The sequence below is a fragment of the Saimiri boliviensis genome, chromosome 16 (assembly GCF_048565385.1).
Source record: "Saimiri boliviensis isolate mSaiBol1 chromosome 16, mSaiBol1.pri, whole genome shotgun sequence".
Lineage (NCBI taxonomy): Eukaryota > Metazoa > Chordata > Mammalia > Primates > Cebidae > Saimiri > Saimiri boliviensis.
Window position 1 is genome coordinate 68,018,443 of NC_133464.1, and position 18,114 is coordinate 68,036,556.

The window sequence follows — 18,114 nt, forward strand, 5'->3', positions numbered from 1 at the left end:
AACCTTGAATTCATTCATATGCCATGTAATTGTTATCAGAAGTGCAGTCGTGAGAAATGGTACATGTGCTGACATGTGTGGAGGGCATACAGTCCGTAGATAGACTCGATTTTATTATGGATCAAACATGTCCTTCAGCAATCAGCGATCTTAGATTGCTGTTAGGTTTGACATCCCAAATGCACCCCAAGATTGCTTCCCTGAATTGTGTCTCCATGTTATGAGGTATGCAACAAGAAATAGATTGATGAAACCCATCACTTCATTTACTTAGGCCTAATATTAAGAATACTGCCCCCACTGAATTTCCCAGGGCCCCTTGTGTGAAGCTCTATGTGAGAAATTCCTTTTAGAATTAAGTGGAAGAAGGACAGCTTCAGCTAATGGATGCTGTGGTTTGCCGAACTCTGTACAAGTACAGGATGTGAATACAAATAAGACATGGACTTTCACTGTGGGGAGTAGCTTTGTTTCCCTTGAAGAACTGAAATGCGTTTCCCCTTGTAATTAGTGAAAGCCGTGGAGCTACTTAAGATTCCATCTTGGTTTTAGTTGCCGGGAAGCTCAGATCCAAAATCAAAGATCAGCTATGACAATTTTGTTTTGTCTCATGGCTTGCAGACCAGTGTTCAGCTTTTTCCTTTTCTTCACCCTTGCTCCCTTCAGATATGTTTCCCTTGATTTTTATTTGTTTTTATGCTTTATGGGTTTATAGAAAATATTTATTTTAGGTCCATTCTAATATGAGATATCGTTCTGAAATCACTTGGACCATTGATGACTGAAGAATAGTTAGATATCTATTGTATCAGCATAAATACCCACATCCCACCTAGTGTTTTAAAACCTTTGAGTGTTGCTAATATTTGGATCAGCCCATTCTCCTGTTTTATGGATCTTGAATTTCAGTGTTCCTCAGCTCTCTTTGAGCTATAGGGAGATTTTAACCCAATATAGACCATAGCAAATATACTTCTATTAAAAATGGCAGATTCACAGTTATCTTTAATAAAATCTCCTGTTAGAAATTGGATTTCTACATTTTTGAGAGCAGAATTGCTCTGACATGTAAAACTACTTCTTTCAAGTTTTTAGAAAGAAAATGTATTAGGAATTAACCAGCAAGTTGGTTGACACAGCTACCTCCACGGGACTGGGCAGAGGATGAGACAGAAGAAAGAAAATGCCAAAGCTGCTAGTATTGAGGGAGCCATTCAATGCTTCCAGGGAGGTGGTATGATCGTTGCACAGCAGACTAAGTACTTCATTGCATTTCACACAGGCGACCATAAAGAGAGATCTCCATTTGTTCAGTTCTCACTTATAAAACCCTGTAATATGGAAGAACTATTAATGAAATAACTTGTCACACACAGAAAAGGAACAATATCAAGGAAATGAGCATTGCACAAGATGTTGTTTCATTTTTTTTTATTGACAGTTACAAACCAAACTGTTGCCATATGACCTGCTGGATATCAGCTAAATTCCACAAAACTTCCAACGTTGCCTGAGCACTTCCTAAGAGTAGATCACTTGCTGGGTAGCCCAGTGAGGGAGATGATGGAAACTACTCATTCTGATAGAAGGTTTGGGGAGCAATGTGTGAACAGAGCGTACTTCACACACGCCTCTGCGGGCATCATCCCCAAAACAGCATTTTTCAAGTACTCTCTTCAGTTGCCACAATAGTGTAAAGAATTTCCTCAGTCTTTGTCAGCACAACCACAGATATATTGAGAAGACAGCCATAGTAACATCTGACTGAAAAATCCAAGTGAAATCGTAGCAAGATACCAAGATAAAGTAAATTTTTCAGGGCTTAAAGTCATTTTCTGTGCCATTAAATTCTTTTTTTTTTTTTTTTTTTTTTTTTTTTTGAGACGGAGTTTCGCTCGTTACCCAGGCTGGAGTGCAATGACGCGATCTCAGCTCACCGCAACCTCCGCCTCCTGGGTTCAAGCAATTCTCCTGCCTCAGCCTCCCGAGTAGCTGGATTACAGGCACGTGCCACCATGCTCAGCTAATTTTTTGTATTTTTAGTAGAGGCGGGGTTTCACCATGTTGACCAGGATGGTCTCAATCTGTTGACCTCGTGATCCACCCGCCTCGACCTCCAAAAGTGCTGGGATTACAGGCGTGAGCCACCGCGCCCGGCCCATTAAATTCTTAATGGGAAGAACGTTTAATAGTTTCAGTCCCATCACATTCACCACAGTTCCATTCAAGCTTAGCCCATAGAAAGTCTTAAGAAACCAGTGTAATAAAATCTTTTCAACCAAAGTAAGACACTTTAAAACATCACAAAACAAGCTCTTTGAGCCTCTTTCAGAAAAACTGGTACTTGGGTGAGTGTCTGGAGGGGCAAGGTGGACCCGGCAAGGTGTATGGTCCTGTCCTGCAAACTACTCATCATGTCCACAGACTTTAGAACTGGGATCACCTCGTAGGCCATTTACTCCACTGTCCTCATTCCGCAGACAGAAACCCCAGGCCCAGACATAGTAGAACTTTCCCCAAAGTCAGAAGGCTAGCAGGAGACGGTAGCATAGAGCCCAGGCATCTGTTTGTTTTCCCTTTTTTTGTTTGGTTTTATTTTTAAACTTTCTCCTTTATTTCCCAACTTTTTAATTTGAAAATTTTCAAACCTACAAAAAAGTTGAAAGAAAAGTAAAACTCATGTCCCCTCACTTAGGTTCACTACTTGTTATTGTTTTGCCTCACTTGCTTTATGTTTCTCTCCAAATATTTACAGTGCTCTCTCTACTCCCCTCTAAATCATTTCAAAGTAAATTATAAGCAGCATAATGTTTTACCTCTAAATACTTCATTATATGTCTCCTAAGAATAAGGACATTCTCTAATACAACTTCATACCATTATCACGCCTAAGAAAATTATCAGTAATCCCATAATATCTTATAATATCCAACTCAAATTTAATTTTCTCTGTTGTCCCAAAAGTATCTTTTATAATTGTCCCCTCTCTCTGCTGCCCACATAGCGTCCAAAGTCCACACCTTACCTTGCCTCTTTCAGTCTGCAACAGCCACCTCCCCTACCACTGCATTTTTTTTTTTAACTTTTCATGACAGTCACTTTTATGAGGGTCCAGGCTAGTTGTCTTATAGACTGTTTTCCTCTTTTTTTTTTTTTGAGATGGAGTCTGCTCTGTTGCCCAGGCTGGAGTACAGTAGCATGATCTCGGCTCACTGCAGCCTCTGCCTTCCAGGTTCAAGTGATTCTTCTGACTTAGCCTCCTGAGTAGCTGGGACTACAGGCACGCTCCACCACGCCTGACTAATTTTTGCATTTTTAGTGTGACGGGGTTTCACCACATTGGCCAGGCTGGTCTTGAACTGTTGACTTCATGATCTACCCGCCTCAGCCTCCCAAAGTGCTGGGATTACAGGCATGGGCCACTGCGCCTGGTCCTAGACTGTTTATTTTATTTTATTTTATTTTATTTTATTTTATTTTATTTTTTTATTTTAAAGATGGGGTTTCACCATGGTGGCCAGGCTGGTATTGAACTCCTGACCTCAGGTGATCCACCCACCTCAGCCTCCCAAAGTGCTAGGATTACAGGTGTGATCTCCGCGCCTGGCCTTTCTTTTTTATTTATTTATTTATTTATTTTTAAGATGGGGTAGACTTTCTTATACTGGGTTTGTCTGGTTGCTTTTTCATGGTGCCATTTAACTTGTCCCAATATTCCCTGTATTTCCAAAACTCCTAACAGGCGTTTTCTCCATATGGGACATGTTGGAGACTTGGTATCATCTTCCTACCACCTCTGCCAAAGTGTCTGAGATTTAAGTACCCACAAGTCACCCAATCTCTGCCAGGGCTCCCCAGGCCAATGTGCAGAGCAGGAAGGAGGTAGGATGTTGCTCCTTACATTCTATAAGAGGTGTTTCTATTTATAATTACAGTTGTCCCTTGGTATCTATGAGGGGTTGGATCCAGGACCCCTCTCGATACTAAAACCTGTGGATGCTCAAGTCTTCCAGTTGACCTTCCTCTCCACGGGCTCCACATCTGCATATACAAAGGGCTGACTGAAAATGTTTTGGGGTATGGGTAATGGGTGCATATAGCACAAAGTATAAGAGGTATAAGAGGAAGAAGAGTGAAGAGTAAGCCTCTCCCCACCCTACCCCCATCTCAGCTCCCAGCTCCTCTCTCCAGTAGCAACCACTGTTAGTGGAATAACTGCTCTCTTCTCAGAGATATTTGATGCACATACATTCAGTGGCTGTGTACCATTGCATTCTGTTCTGTATCTTTATGTTGTATGATCATATTCAACTGAATACTTTCCTTTTCTCATTTGGGTAAGGCATAAAAGGAATAGGAATAACTAACAAAAAGATTTAATTTACTCAGAAAATAGAAAATGATGCATGAACAGCAGACAGTTTAAGGAACTCCTAGAAATAAATGTATATTCCATAGCCCAGAATGGCATCATACATGGGGTCAATAGGAATTCAGCAATATGATCTGAGACTCCCCAGCCCCGAGTTCCAGACAGTTCTTAACATTGTTTTCCTGCAGTCATACCTCAGTTGTAAAGGTGTCTAGTCTGTATTTGCTTTGAAACCTTCAGAAGCCACTGGCCCAGTCTGTGATCTGGATGCTCTCCATCTCTCTTGGCATCTGCTTTGTGTTTTGCTTGGCTTGGGCGTAGCTCCTGAGCCGTGGATCATTACTGTCTAGGTCCCAGAGGCTCATGTGGAGTCAGCCTCCATTTTTTATTCCACGTTGTCATGACCTGTGCCAAACCACAGGGACCCTAGAGCAAGAATTACTGAGAAGAAAAGGTAATCCAGTGGCAAGACACATCTCTAAGCCATTTGGAGTGTTTCACGTTTCTCAAAATTGCTCTACCAACTGATTTCAGGTATTCCCAGGAATAGCATTCACAATAGATCACTGAAGACTAGAGCAACATCATTTGCTTATAATCAGCATAAGCTCCTCTACTTTTCTAGTCAGCATCATCCTGAATGTTCATGTAGTGCTTCAAATTAAAGTGAAAAGTGGAATAGTACTGTTTGTAGGAACCACTGTCTTTTCATCAGGAAGCATTTTTTCCTTAACTTTCATTCCAGTTTGTTCCTCATGCTTTCTCCAAGCCCCTGGGAATGTTTTCACTGTAATCTTGAAATAGACCTCCTTTTCAAGGCTCTTAATGGCTTAATTTTTTTTAAAGCACTCAATAATAGCAAAGTTAGGTAACTATTTCTCCACTAGGCACTCAAATGGTGGCACCAGAAAAGAGATTTATTTTCTTATTCAGAAGTTACGCTTTGAAAAAAAAGAAAGAAAGAAACTCAAACTTATTATTTCTGTGAAGGCATATAAACCATATTCTGGGGCAGTGGTTTTCTAACCATGTAAAAAGAACCTCTGAAGGATATTTGGGGGTGGGGAGGCGAGAAGGCAGCACATTTTGCTCCATCCCCAATTCAACTACAGTGTCGCATGTGTTGATAGTGTATGAAGTTTCGTAAGCTGAGCTTTCGTGCAGTATTTCATTTGGAGGGTTTCACTGCTAACAAATTTTTAAAGGAAAAATAATTAGAAAGCCATTATGTTAGGGATCACGTACTGGATTATTATTTCTCACAGGCTCTGAGGGCTTTCTTTCTGGAAAAGGTGCCATTGACCCTCAGATTTAGATGATTCACTCCTCCCTTGACAGAAGAAAACAAGGCATTAGGTGTTCCTAAAACTAAGAGAAGCAGGCTTGTTCATTAGAGTTCTTAAACATACCATTACATTTATACAGAATTTTGTGGGGTAGGCATGACCTTGGAAATTATTTTCACCAACCTTTTAGTTTTATAGAAGAGAAAACGAAGATTGAAAGAACTTCAGTGCTTTGCCCAAGGTCACACAGTTACAGTGCAAAGCCAGCACTTCTGACTTCCACTTCAGACCTCTTAGTTGATGTTTCATCCCTGTTTCTTATAGCCATTTTATTTCTGTTCAATTGGGATTTTTTTTAAACTGTGATTCAGGAGGAAATGTATTTTTTTTTCTTTTTTTTTTTGAGACGGAGTTTCGCTCTTGTTACCCAGGCCGGAGTGCAATGGCGCGATCTCGGCTCACTGCAACCTCCGCCTCCTGGGTTCAGGCAATTCTCCTGCCTCAGCCTCCTGAGTAGCTCGGATTACAGGCACACGCCACCATGCCCAGCTAATTTTTTGTATTTTTAGTAGAGACAGGGTTTCACCATGTTGACCAGGATGGTCTCAATCTCTTGACCTCGTGATCCACCCGCCTCGGCCTCCCAAAGTACTGGGATTACAGGCTTGAGCCACCGCACCCGGCCGGAAATGTATTATTTATGTAAGGTTCTCTGTCTTCTCCTACCCTTGGCACCTCACCATCCAAGGGAGGTATAAAAGACAAACTTTTCTCAAAGATACCTTGGTCAGAAAGGCTGAGTTAACTCCCAGAAGGAAGTGGAAACAGATGACTCACAAATCAGCACCTGCCAGGGAAATTTCTTCTATCAAGAACTTAATTTAGTGTCTATAATTAACCTCTTTCCAGTACCTCAGGAATGTTTCACAGGTTTAGAAATGGAGACTAGTCATCCTATCAGTTTAGGCTGTGAATAAATTCTTATTGCTACATGGAGATTGGACTGAAGGAGTACATAACTTTTCTGAGTCCGTTCAAAGTTAAACAAGAATTCAGAATTCATTCAACTGTTGGTGTGGAACTATTGGCCAACCCAACCATTCAAAAACTTAAGTAGAGATGGGAGGGGAGAGTAGCTGGGGAAGTAGTTATTTCTCTGTAGTGAAAACACTGGGCCAGGCACAGGGCTCATGCCTATAATTCCAGCACTTTGGTAGGTCAGGGCGGGTGGATTGCTTGAGCCCAGGAGTTCAAAACCAGCATGTGCAACGTAGCAAGACCATGTCTCCACAAAAAAATACAAAAATTAGCCACGTGTGGCAGTGCATGCATGTGGTCCCAGCTACTCGGAAGGCCGAAATGAAAGTATTGCTTAAGCCCGGGAGGTTGAGGTCACAGTTAGCTGTGATTGCACCAGTACATTCCAGTCTGGACAACGAGCAAGACTCTATCTCAAAAGAAAACCAAAAAATAAAAACAAATAACAAAAATGGATTTAGAGTCAGAGTACCTAGGATTTAACCAACCCTAGATCTACAGCCTTAAGAAAGTCTGTTAGTCTCTCTAAGCATCAATTTCTTCATTTGTGATATAAGGATAACACTTACCCCAAAGGTTGTGGAGAAAATCAAAATGAGATGAGATATATGGAAGCCTTTTGTAAACTGTAACAAACTACAAAGTCATTAAGTATATTGTCCTACCCTTTCGATGACCCTGGGAGATGGTAAGACAGATTTTATCCCATGTGGTCAGAGATTTACAGGCATACAGTGTTAGAAACTTTCTAAGCCAGCAGTGTTTACAAGGTAGAAACAAGGTTTAGAGAGGTTAAGTGATTTGCTGTAAGTCAAAAAGCTTGTTAACGTCAGAGCCAAGTCTAGAATCCTTGACCTTTCAGGACATTCTTCTTTTCATGTTGACGTACATTATATGAAGAAAGGTTAGCCAGCTAATGCTCTAGTTATTAGCTAACTAACACTAGGGTTCCTCTGGCATTTCTCTTGACTTTTGAAATAACATGTTTATCTTCTGATCCTTTGTAGCTCATACTTAGTGGCACCATCTGAGAATGGCGTATTTACTTTTCTAGAAGTAGTTTTCGTAAATAGCCTTAGATGATTGTCTCATAGCTACTTATAATGTGGCTGTGTAATAAAGCATAGCGGCTCCTAAAGCCAGCAAATGGTTGGCCATCCTAATAGAAATTTACACATAAATCTTATTCATAAAAATGCTAATCGTGCTTTGTTCTAAGCATTGTAAACATTACAAATCATCCTTCTTATCTGATGATAAATCATGTCTTTGATAAACATTTCAGCATTTGTTTTTATTTGTTATACTTTTCTCTAAGTGAACAACACTTCCCAAAGAGCATTTAAACAGATTTCTAAAGCAAAAAAGTATTTAAATTGGTCCTCTGCGTTTGAGGCTTTTCTTTATTACTGTGGTTTAATATTTATGTTAAATGCTAAATGTGAGACTGCACAGGGTTTTCATGAATGCTCTGAAAAGTGGAGCAACTGTGATCATAAAAATGTTGAGCTACACAGAAAAAGTTCTGATCTAAATGTCATTGGTAATGACAGTGGGGAACTTGTTTATTGACTCCTGTGGTTCTTCCATGGAAGCATGCTCAAGGCCCTGTCAAGTTGGATTTCACAATGATCATCACAGAAACCAGATCAGGTGAATAGCAGAGTTAAGAGTTAGGGAATGGAAATGAATGAGAGTATGCATCTTTTCCATTAACCCAGACAATTTTGAGGATTAGCCAACTACTGTTTGTAAAACCTGTTGGAATCCTTGGATAGCAAATACTAGATAATTTTGGTAGAGAAGTATTGCTGGTAATGGAAGCTTAATATAATCTGTAATAACACAGGGAATGGTCCACATTTGGATGTACTTTAGATTCCTCCCAAGCATTTTATTGACTTTGGGCACAGAATAATCCTCAAGTGCATCTGGAAGATGAGAAACCAGGGCATGCAAACTATTTTATAAGCCCCATCCTGTCGCTTAGGTGTCTTCTCAAGCCTTTGCAGTACTCACGAGGCACAGACAAAGGCTGGTCTTTCTGCAGATAGTACTTTCCTTGCCACAAATAAAGAAGAGATGAGAAAGAAAAGGAAAGGGAAAAAAGAAAGAAAGGGAAGAAGGAAGAAAATGAAGTATGCAATTCACCTTTCTTTGTCTCATTTGCGTAGAAAAGTATAGTATACTTTTTTCTCCTGGGCATATATCAATCACTCAGTCAAGTGATGGATGGTTGCTGAAATATTTTTGAGGGTTTTAATCAGCCAGTATCTTGTTTGAATAAAGACCAGCTAAAAACTGTATTTGTTGACTGCTGTTTGACCGGTTACATTGACTCTATGACAGACCATATGATCAAAGATCTCTATAGTTTCATTCACTGTCATCTAATTAGAAAGAACTCTAGCCATCAGTTAAAAGAGGGGGGAAAGTCAAACCATGGAAGCATGCTCAAGGCCCTGTCAAGTTGGATTTCACAATGATCATCACAGAAACCAGATCAGGTGAATAGCAGAGTTAGGAGTTAGAGAATGGAAATGAATGAGAGTATGCATCTTTTCCATTAACCCAGACTATATATTCATTGCCCTCTTACCTCATCCCAATATGAGAAACCTAGCTCTATGTCAGGGAACTGATCTTATTACTTCATGTGTAAGATCCTGTTTAACAGATTACGTCACCAGCCCATAATGAAAGCAACCTGCCTGGCACCTTCTCAGGAGAACTTTCCTCTCTTGGCTACAAACAGTTCCTGCCATGAGCATTGTCAAATCAGTCAGAGTTCCCTGGAGTACGCTTCCATGGAAGGATTAGGCAAGCTCTCTCCACATCTGTGCCAGTCCTACCACTGAAACCTTAGTCAGGCCTATGCTCAAACCAGAAATTTCCTATCCTGAGCAATTTCTGACTGCTTTTAGGTTTCAGTTTGTATTTGGTACCTTTTCACTCTATTAATAGCAAACTATACTAAGGAGTTTTTTTTTTTTCTTATATGGAACATATTATATCGTTAGAAAGCATTTATTGTCAACCTGTTCAACGCATTGATAAATTTCCTTCACTCTTGTTTTATATTTGAACAAGGCACAGAATAATCTCCCACCCTCACACCCTCTCCCATGGTCTCACTCTGGCCCTCCTCTGACCATGCCCTCCCATGAGGTGAGGTGTCTATAAGGCCAAAGAGCCTTTAAAGCCTGTTTCTAGATCATGTTCCTGGTACCTGGGACCCCGAATTGTCCTCATCAAATGACCCCAAGCCTGCTTCCAGGTCCTGCATGGGCCTCTTTCCCAGGACAGACTGGCCAATGATGTGGGCACCCCAAGGTCTGAGAGGTAGGCAAGGGGTAACTTGGTTATGGTGGAGTGATGGAGTGTGGATATGAACACTGGGTGATCACACACCTGCATTTGAGGTACCTCAGGCAGTGGGACAGAGCCAGTTATAAGAAAAGGGCATGGGCTATGGGCCAGGGGCCAGTACTGCCCATGTGGTCATGTTCTAGCACAGAACTTCCAGTAACCCAAGTATTTGAAATTTGGCTCTGGCTTTCCAGGTTATTATAATGTACATTTTATCAAAGTAGGAGGACATATTTTATTTAACAGTTGGTAGCCTGATAAGTAGCTTTTACATATTTAGACATCATATATGGGCCTCCATTTATTCTCTCCTGGGGAGAACTGCTAGGTCTTCACCCCCAACCACATCTCTCTCCCAGGACACAAGTTCGGCATGTCTGTAATGGGACTCATCTTCCCCAGGAACCCCTTTTCTGACTTCCTATTTTTGCATAATAACAATTTCAGCCAAATTTTTTTCTGTTTCTTTCCATTTAAAACACAGTACTTTCAGTTACGTTATGGATTGTTTTTTGTCAGCTAGCATGGGCTAACCATCATTTATCCCATGATTGCTGCAGGGTAAAAATTGCATTCCAGCTTCAAGAATGTAGCCCAAATGCAAAGGGGAAGCTTCTTATGGCCCCAACTTGATTGCAAACTCTTACATGTGCTGGGCACTCTCTTAGATTCTAGAAATTCAAAGAGAAATAAGCTGTGGCCTCACCTTCAAAGAAGCCACCATTTAAGAAGGAACAGTCATGAAAAGAAATAACTGCATTGCTCTACAACACGTAGAGGAGTATTTTGCACGTGGTATGTGCAACTCAAAGTTGGAGGGAACCACCTCACCCCAATTATAGTTTACCTCAGACTCCAGACTTTTTCTCCAGATTCTGTAGAAGGGTTGCACTTGACTCCCAGCTCTAGCCTTTCTCGATAAACAGGAGTTTCTCATGTACGTAGTGAGATTAGGGAATTAAGCACACATTCATCTCACTGCATTTCTTTATGGCCATATGTTGAGCAACTTTGAACAATAACAGTCCTAAGAGTTCAACATTAAAGATTTAATGACTCTTCTTTCGTGGAGAAAAGTTTGTAACTTTCTGGTTTTCTTGCATGTAGTATGACATCGTTGGACACTCTGGAGATGGCTACAACATTGGCCTGGTTCCAACTAACAAAATCCCCAAGGACAATAAGCAAAGACTAGAAATTCTGAAGGTAAATACATTTGATTACCTCTGTATTATGAAAGCTTCTATCAGATTAGGTAAAGACTAAAAAGATTCATTGGAGAAATAGTAGATATACAAGAAAGAAAAAAACTGTTTCACAGACATTCAGGCATTGAACTGAAAAAACACCCATCACACCTAAAATCATTTTCTCCACCATACAAAATTTAAAATTTGTTCTCTGCATATTTTTAGAGCACTTGCTATTATATTGAGATTCTACATCCTGGGCCCCCTTATATGTCCTATACGGTTCTTTTCAGCCCCTACATGTGCAGTAGAAGGAAAAGAAAGAGCTCTTTTAAAATTTGTTTTTTATTTCAGTTTTGGGGGTACAGGTGGTTTTAGGTTATGAATTCTTTAGTTATGAATTTTGAGACAGTATACCTGTCAGCTGAGCAGTACATGCTGCAACCAACATGTAGTCTTTTGTCCCTCATCCCCCTGAGAACCTCCCCCACCTTAGTCCCAAAAGTTCATTATATCACTGTTTGTTTTTGTGTCCTCATAGCTTAGCTCCCACTTCTAAGTGAGAACAAGCAGTATTTGGTTTTCCATTCCTGAGTTACTTCACTTAGAATAATGACCTCCAGCTCCGTCTGAGTTGCTGCAAATGCCATTATTTTATTCAGTTTTATGATTGAATAGTTTTCCATGGTGTATATGTATCACATTTTCTTTATCACTTATAGATTGACGGGGACTTATGTTGGTTCCATATCTTTGCAATTGCTAATTGCGCTGCTGTAAACATGTGTGTGCATGTGTCTTTTTCATGTTAATATTAATGACTTCTTTTCCTTTGGGTAGATATCCAGTAGTGGGATTGCTGGATCAAATGGTAGACCTACTTTTGTTCTTTAAGGACTCTCCACACTGTTTTCTGTAGTGGTTGTACTAGATTACATTCCCACCAGCAGTGTAACTGTTCTCTTTTCACCACATACACACCAACATCTATCAATGTTTTACCTTTTTGGGCATTATTGCAGGAGTAAGGTGGTATCTCATGGTTTTAATTTGCATTTCCCTGATGATTAGTGATATTGAACATTTTTACATGTTTGTTGGCTGTTTGCATATATTCTTTTGAGAAATGTCTATTCATATCCTTTGCTGACTTTTTGTTGGGATTATTTGTTTTTTTCTTGCTGATTAGTTTGAGTTCCTTCTGGATTCTGGATACTAGTCTTTTGTCAGATGCATAGCTGGTGAAGATTTTCTCCCACTCTGTGGGTTGTCTGTTTACTCTGATAGTTATTTATTTTGCTTTGCAGAAGCTTTTTAGTTTAATTAGATACCATTTATTAATTTTTGTTTTTGTTGCATTTGCTTTTGGAATCTTAGTCATGAATTTTTTGCCTAAGCCAATGTCTAGAAGAGTTTTCCCAATGTTATCCTCTAAAATTTTTATGGTTTCAGGTCTTAGATTTAAGTCTTTGATTCATCTTGAGTTGATTTTATATAAGGTGAGAGGTGGAGATCCAGTTTCATTCTTCTACATGTGGCTTGCCAGCTTTCCCAGCAACGTTTATTGAATAGGGTGTCCTTTCCTCAATTTATGTTTTTGTGTTCTTTGTCAAAAATCAATTGGCTGTAAGTATTTGGCTTTATTTCTGGGTTCTCTATTGTGTTTCATTGGTCTACATACCTATTTTTATGCCAGTACCATGCTGTTTTGGTAACTATAGCCTTAGTATAATTTAAAGTCTGGTAATGTGATACCTCCCGATTTGTTCCTTTTGCTTAGTATTTCTTTGGCTATCTGGGCTCTTTTTTGGTTCCACATGAGTTTTAGGATTGTTTTCTCAAAAATAATGATGGTATTTTGAAGGGAATTACATTGAACCTGTAGATATTGATTCTCCTCATCTAGGAGCATGGAATGTTTTCATTTGTTTGGGTCACCTATGATTTCTTTCATCAGTGTTTTGTAGTTTTCCTTGTAGAGCTCTTTTACCTCCTTAGTTAAGCATGTTCGTAGGGTTTTGTGTGTGTGCAGCTATTGTAAAAGATATTTAGTTATTGATTTGATTCTCAGCTTGGTCATTGTTGGCATATAGCAGTGCTACTGATTTGCGTATATTGATTTTGTAACCTGAGACTTTACCGAATTCATTTATCAGATTTTAGGGTTTTCTAGGTACAGAGTCATATCATTGTTGAGCAGAATAACCACCTTTAGATTACTCTCTGTGCCTAATTTTATGTATAATTTGATTTCACACACATAAGTCTGCAGTAGAAACCTATCCATCATGATTTTAAGTACATTTCCTCCATTGCTGTTGATGTGAATATGTTTTAGTATTATAACTTTGTTTATTAGAAACTCAACCCATTCCTTATTTTCCTCCTGTGTCATCTTCATCCTCCAATGTGATACCAAGTTTTATATTTTCTTATATTTTCTCACTTTAAGTGGAAGCTTGCATTTTAAAACTAAGTACCTACTGTGATAATTTTGGAATGATTTCTATATCTAATGAAATTCTATGCCAGATACAAATATCACTGTATACTGTTTTCACTCAAATATGCAAATTAAATAGAACTAACTTATAACTTACTATTCATGGGTAATAATTGGTATGTATGCATTCCCATGGTCAATAGAAAAATAATCATATTTGTTAAAAAAGAAGTTTCTCATCCATGGCTTTTGTGTGACTTCTCTTGCCTCCAGACAATGCATGCCCACTCTCAGTTCTGCATGAGTGGAGACCACACATTAGAAGGGACAGAACATGCTATCAAGGAAATTGTCAAAGAAGAGGCTGATGAGTACTTTGTCATAGTCTTGAGTGATGCAAATCTGTCACGATATGGAATACATCCTGCTAAGTTTGCTCAAATCCTCACAAGAGACCCTCAAGTAAATGCTTTTGCCATTTTTATTGGATCTTTAGGTGATCAAGCAACCAGGTAAGTGTCATCTGAGCATACAGAAAAGGGCAGGCACAGAGATACTGAGTAACTAACACATGCTTGTTTTATAGGCAAAGCACCGTGAGGTGCTAAGTGAGGGACAGAGAGGGAGATGGAGGACAAACAGAAACTAAGAGTTGCTGCCCTCAAGGGCTTATAATCTATTGAGCTATCTAGTTAGATTCTAGCTTTTTTTTGGATGAACAATAATAATTTTAAATTAATTCTTTTTAGTTCATATTTAAGCCAATAATAAATAATTAACAAATTGATTTGCCATTAATAAATTGGGTACTATTTACACATTTGGCACAAGGCCCTAAGCTCAGACTAATCATTTTGTGTTCAAATCATACTAAAAATAGTGAACCTCTACTATTTTCCTAGCATAGGAGATGTGTGTGTTTGTGTGTATGAATGTCTATACATATGTAGACATATATATACACACATATATGTATCATATTTCCATAGAGACATCTCCTACATATGTGTATGCCTGTATATATATAGACACACTCATGTGTATTCTTACTGGTGGAGAGACAAGGCAGGTGAAACACTTGGCAACAACATAAGATAATATATATATAGTTAGATACTACACTGAATATACTGAATATTCAATAGAGAATCTTATGATCAGACAATAAATACCAGAGGGTATGATCTGAAAGGAGAGATCTGGAAATACTTTCATAACTTGAACACACTAACATTTATCTTCTTGAATTACAAACAGAAAGAGTTCATGGTTTTTCTGTGTTTAAAATACCTGTAAGAAGCACAAAGCACCAGTAAAAGTAAATCTTTGGGAAAAAAAAAAAAATCCCTGCCTAAAGTACAAAGGGCCTACCTTTTTGTTATTCCACCCCTTTTACGTGTCTTGCTCTGTGGTGTAGAGTCCTGTATAGATTGGAAATGTTTTCGTATCCAGAATGTTAGCACTTTTCTCTCTGTTCCCTTTGTCTTGCTTCAAGGCTGCAGAGTAAGGTTGAGAACAGACTTAATATCATATAATTAGTCATTTTATGCCATGACTTTGCATTCTTCTTAGTTTTTATGAGTTAGTGCTTTGCATCTTTCAGAACCTCCATATCCTCAAACACAAACTATGCCTTTTCCACCCAGATTTTCCTCAGCATCAGCCCAGTATTAGGCAGACAACAAGCTCCACAAATACTGGTTGAGATGAAATGACTATTTTGTCTTTCTAGTGAACAGATCCCGTTTGAATACTTAAGAAAGCACAATAATACCCTTGTGGTTTCCTAGGGAAATGGTCCAACATCCACTGGCAACAGATATGTTGCAGAATTAGCTGGCTTACCAGGCATGCCAAATATACGATACTACACAGGATGGTTGAATTTTATTAAATGTCATCCCAAAGCCAGACCTCACTGGCATGGTGAAAGGAGGCGTTCTTTTGAAGAGAACTGTGTCTTGCAGTTTTATTGCCTTCAAAATGGTCTTTTGTTCCAAATGATAAATTAGCATTCAGAAAATTATAACTTCAATGACGTGTTATTTTTAAGGATAATTCAAATCAAACCCTGTTATAAGTTTTTAAAAATTCACTAAAAAGTGAGTTGGAAAAAATTTCCTAAGCCTGTATAACCTCAGTGTCATTGAAGCAGCAATTGGACAATCCAGATCGCATTTCATACTGTGCGATGCAGACCAAAAAAAAAAAAAATGAGAGAGAGAGAGAGGCAAGGAAAGAGAGAAAGAACCACTCAGGGTTTGGCTGGGCAATTTTTTTGGAGGCCTGTTTTCTAAGGAAGGTAAAGCACTTAGAAATACAGTGTGAGGTCAACATATTTGCTAGACCCAGGAGGTGCGCTGATCCCAGATGAATCCCTAGGGCTCTGTTCTACTAAGGGAATATGAAATATCAAGAAATGGCAGTAATGAAAGGAAGAAAAATTTTTCTTTTCAAATTCACTGACTTTCTCACTGAAAAGACCTTTCTTTCGGTTCACTGCTTTTGCTATGCTTTCCTTGTTACTCTTCCAAGCCTTTCAGTGCTTAATGACGGCAGCCAATTCAATGGTAGGAAGAGAGCAAGATATTAGAAAGTAAAAACTTCCTTTCCTAAGAAACGATTAGGAGCCTGTGTTTGGCCAAGGCGGGAGGAGGAAGGGGAGCCCCGTTTACAATGGTGACTTCCTTTCCCTTTCCATCCTGGCAGGCTTCAGAGAACTTTACCAGCTGGTCGGTCTTTTGTTGCCATGGATACCAAAGACATTCCTCAGATTTTACAACAGATCTTTACCTCCACCATGTTGTCAAGTGTCTGAGAAGTGCCCTTCATCGTCCTGATGACACCAGGATTTGAAATAAAACAAGAATAAAGAGTATTCTGAAAAAAAAGAAGATATGGATGAAGTGAACCCATGCGATGACTGGATGATTCTGGCATTCCTGGGACTTCCCACACTTGCTCAGATAAGAGAATTCAGGAAAGCAGCCAGAAGGAGACTTGAACATGGAAAGATACTCCATTGATGAATGTAGAAGTCATTAGGGGAAGCGAGTTGACCTGCACTTCATCAAAGGTTGGGGTTAAAGGAAGGTGGTCTTGAGAACTATGTGTATGGTCTGTTTCCAAAAACCTGAGGAGGAAAAAATACTTTGCTTTTGCCTTAACACATCATCTGGTCACCTAAGATAAGAAAAGCAACCCCATCAAATTGAGCCTTTGATGTCACATTTTGACGTAAGATGCCAAGTCTGTGCAAAACCCACCAAAATGCTCCTATCCAATAATTATTTTTTTCTCCCTGCTCTGTATTGACCAGAATACAATGATTTTATAATATCTAACCCACCAAAAAGTCCATCCAATAGCAGTATTTTATGAAAGGTTGGCTGTTCTCAATAACTTCATTTTCCTGGCCAAAGCCAGAAGGAATCAGAAGATCCTTGGAGTGCTTGCCTTTCCACGTAACTTTTAAAAGCCTCTGAAACAATCAAGTGCAAATGTCCTCTTCTCCTTGCTGCTAGAGTGGGAGGAGAAAGATGTCCTGCGTCAGGTTTCCTGTTTCTTCTTGTTCTTCTCTCAAAAATTCACAGTACTCCATTTTGGGGTCCAAACTGTAATGCTCAAAATAATAAATGCTTATAAGAAAATTATTTATTAAGAATATTCATATAAAAATTACCTAAAGCAAAGTAAAATCAAGGTGGTATATTTGAAGTGAATGGTGATTGGAGATTTCTTTAGCTATAACAAACAAACAAAAAGAAAGAAAACAACTTTTTTTTAAAACCTCATTCTTTTTTCTTTCAAAATGTACCTTATTCCCACACACTCTTGGACCAACCTTTATTTAATCAGTAGGCTCAATATCACTTTGTTTAAAATCAAATGCTCCAGCAGAAGTCATTATATCTTTAACCATATAACTTAAAAACTCTTCATCATTGATAGCAAAGTCAGAAACATTAGAGCACCAATGAGTAGAAAAAACTGGTCTTAAGTTAGACTATTAATAATAGTCTTATTAATATTATCCTATTCATCCATATATATTGAAATTATACAGGTTCATAATTTCATTTTAATTATAGGAGAGAAGAAAAGCTAATGCCCATTTGTTCCATCACCTCCTCTCCCTATCATTAACTATCAAATAAATAAAAGCAATTCAATTTCCAGTGTGTTACTAGCCAGTGAGTTTGCATGACTTTCTTGCATAGATGCCTGCTCCATGTATTGAACAATCCAATGATGCAAACAATTTCAATCCAATATGTATCTTTTAAAATGTAATTGCAGTCACCACAACAGCAGCTAGCACTTACTGATTATTTACTGTGTACCAGGAATATGCTAAGGGATTTCATACATTGTTTCATTCATCCTCACAAGGATGCATGTAACAGGGTTATTTTC

The 18,114-nt window shown here is 38.9% G+C and overlaps 1 protein-coding gene across 3 annotated transcripts in view; it reads left to right on the forward strand.

The window, feature by feature from the left end:
• VWA8 (von Willebrand factor A domain containing 8) overlaps positions 1-17,415 on the forward strand; it is a 372,198-nt gene extending 354,783 nt beyond the window's left edge. For all 3 annotated transcript variants that reach the window (XM_003934387.4, XM_074387787.1, XM_074387789.1), the window contains 3 exons: positions 11,173-11,271; positions 13,972-14,210; positions 16,408-17,415. In XM_003934387.4, the coding sequence (XP_003934436.2) occupies positions 11,173-11,271; positions 13,972-14,210; positions 16,408-16,516 (447 nt within the window). In that variant the 3' untranslated portion in view covers positions 16,517-17,415. The remainder of the gene's footprint in view (positions 1-11,172; positions 11,272-13,971; positions 14,211-16,407) is intronic.
• The last annotated feature ends 699 nt before the right edge of the window (positions 17,416-18,114 follow it).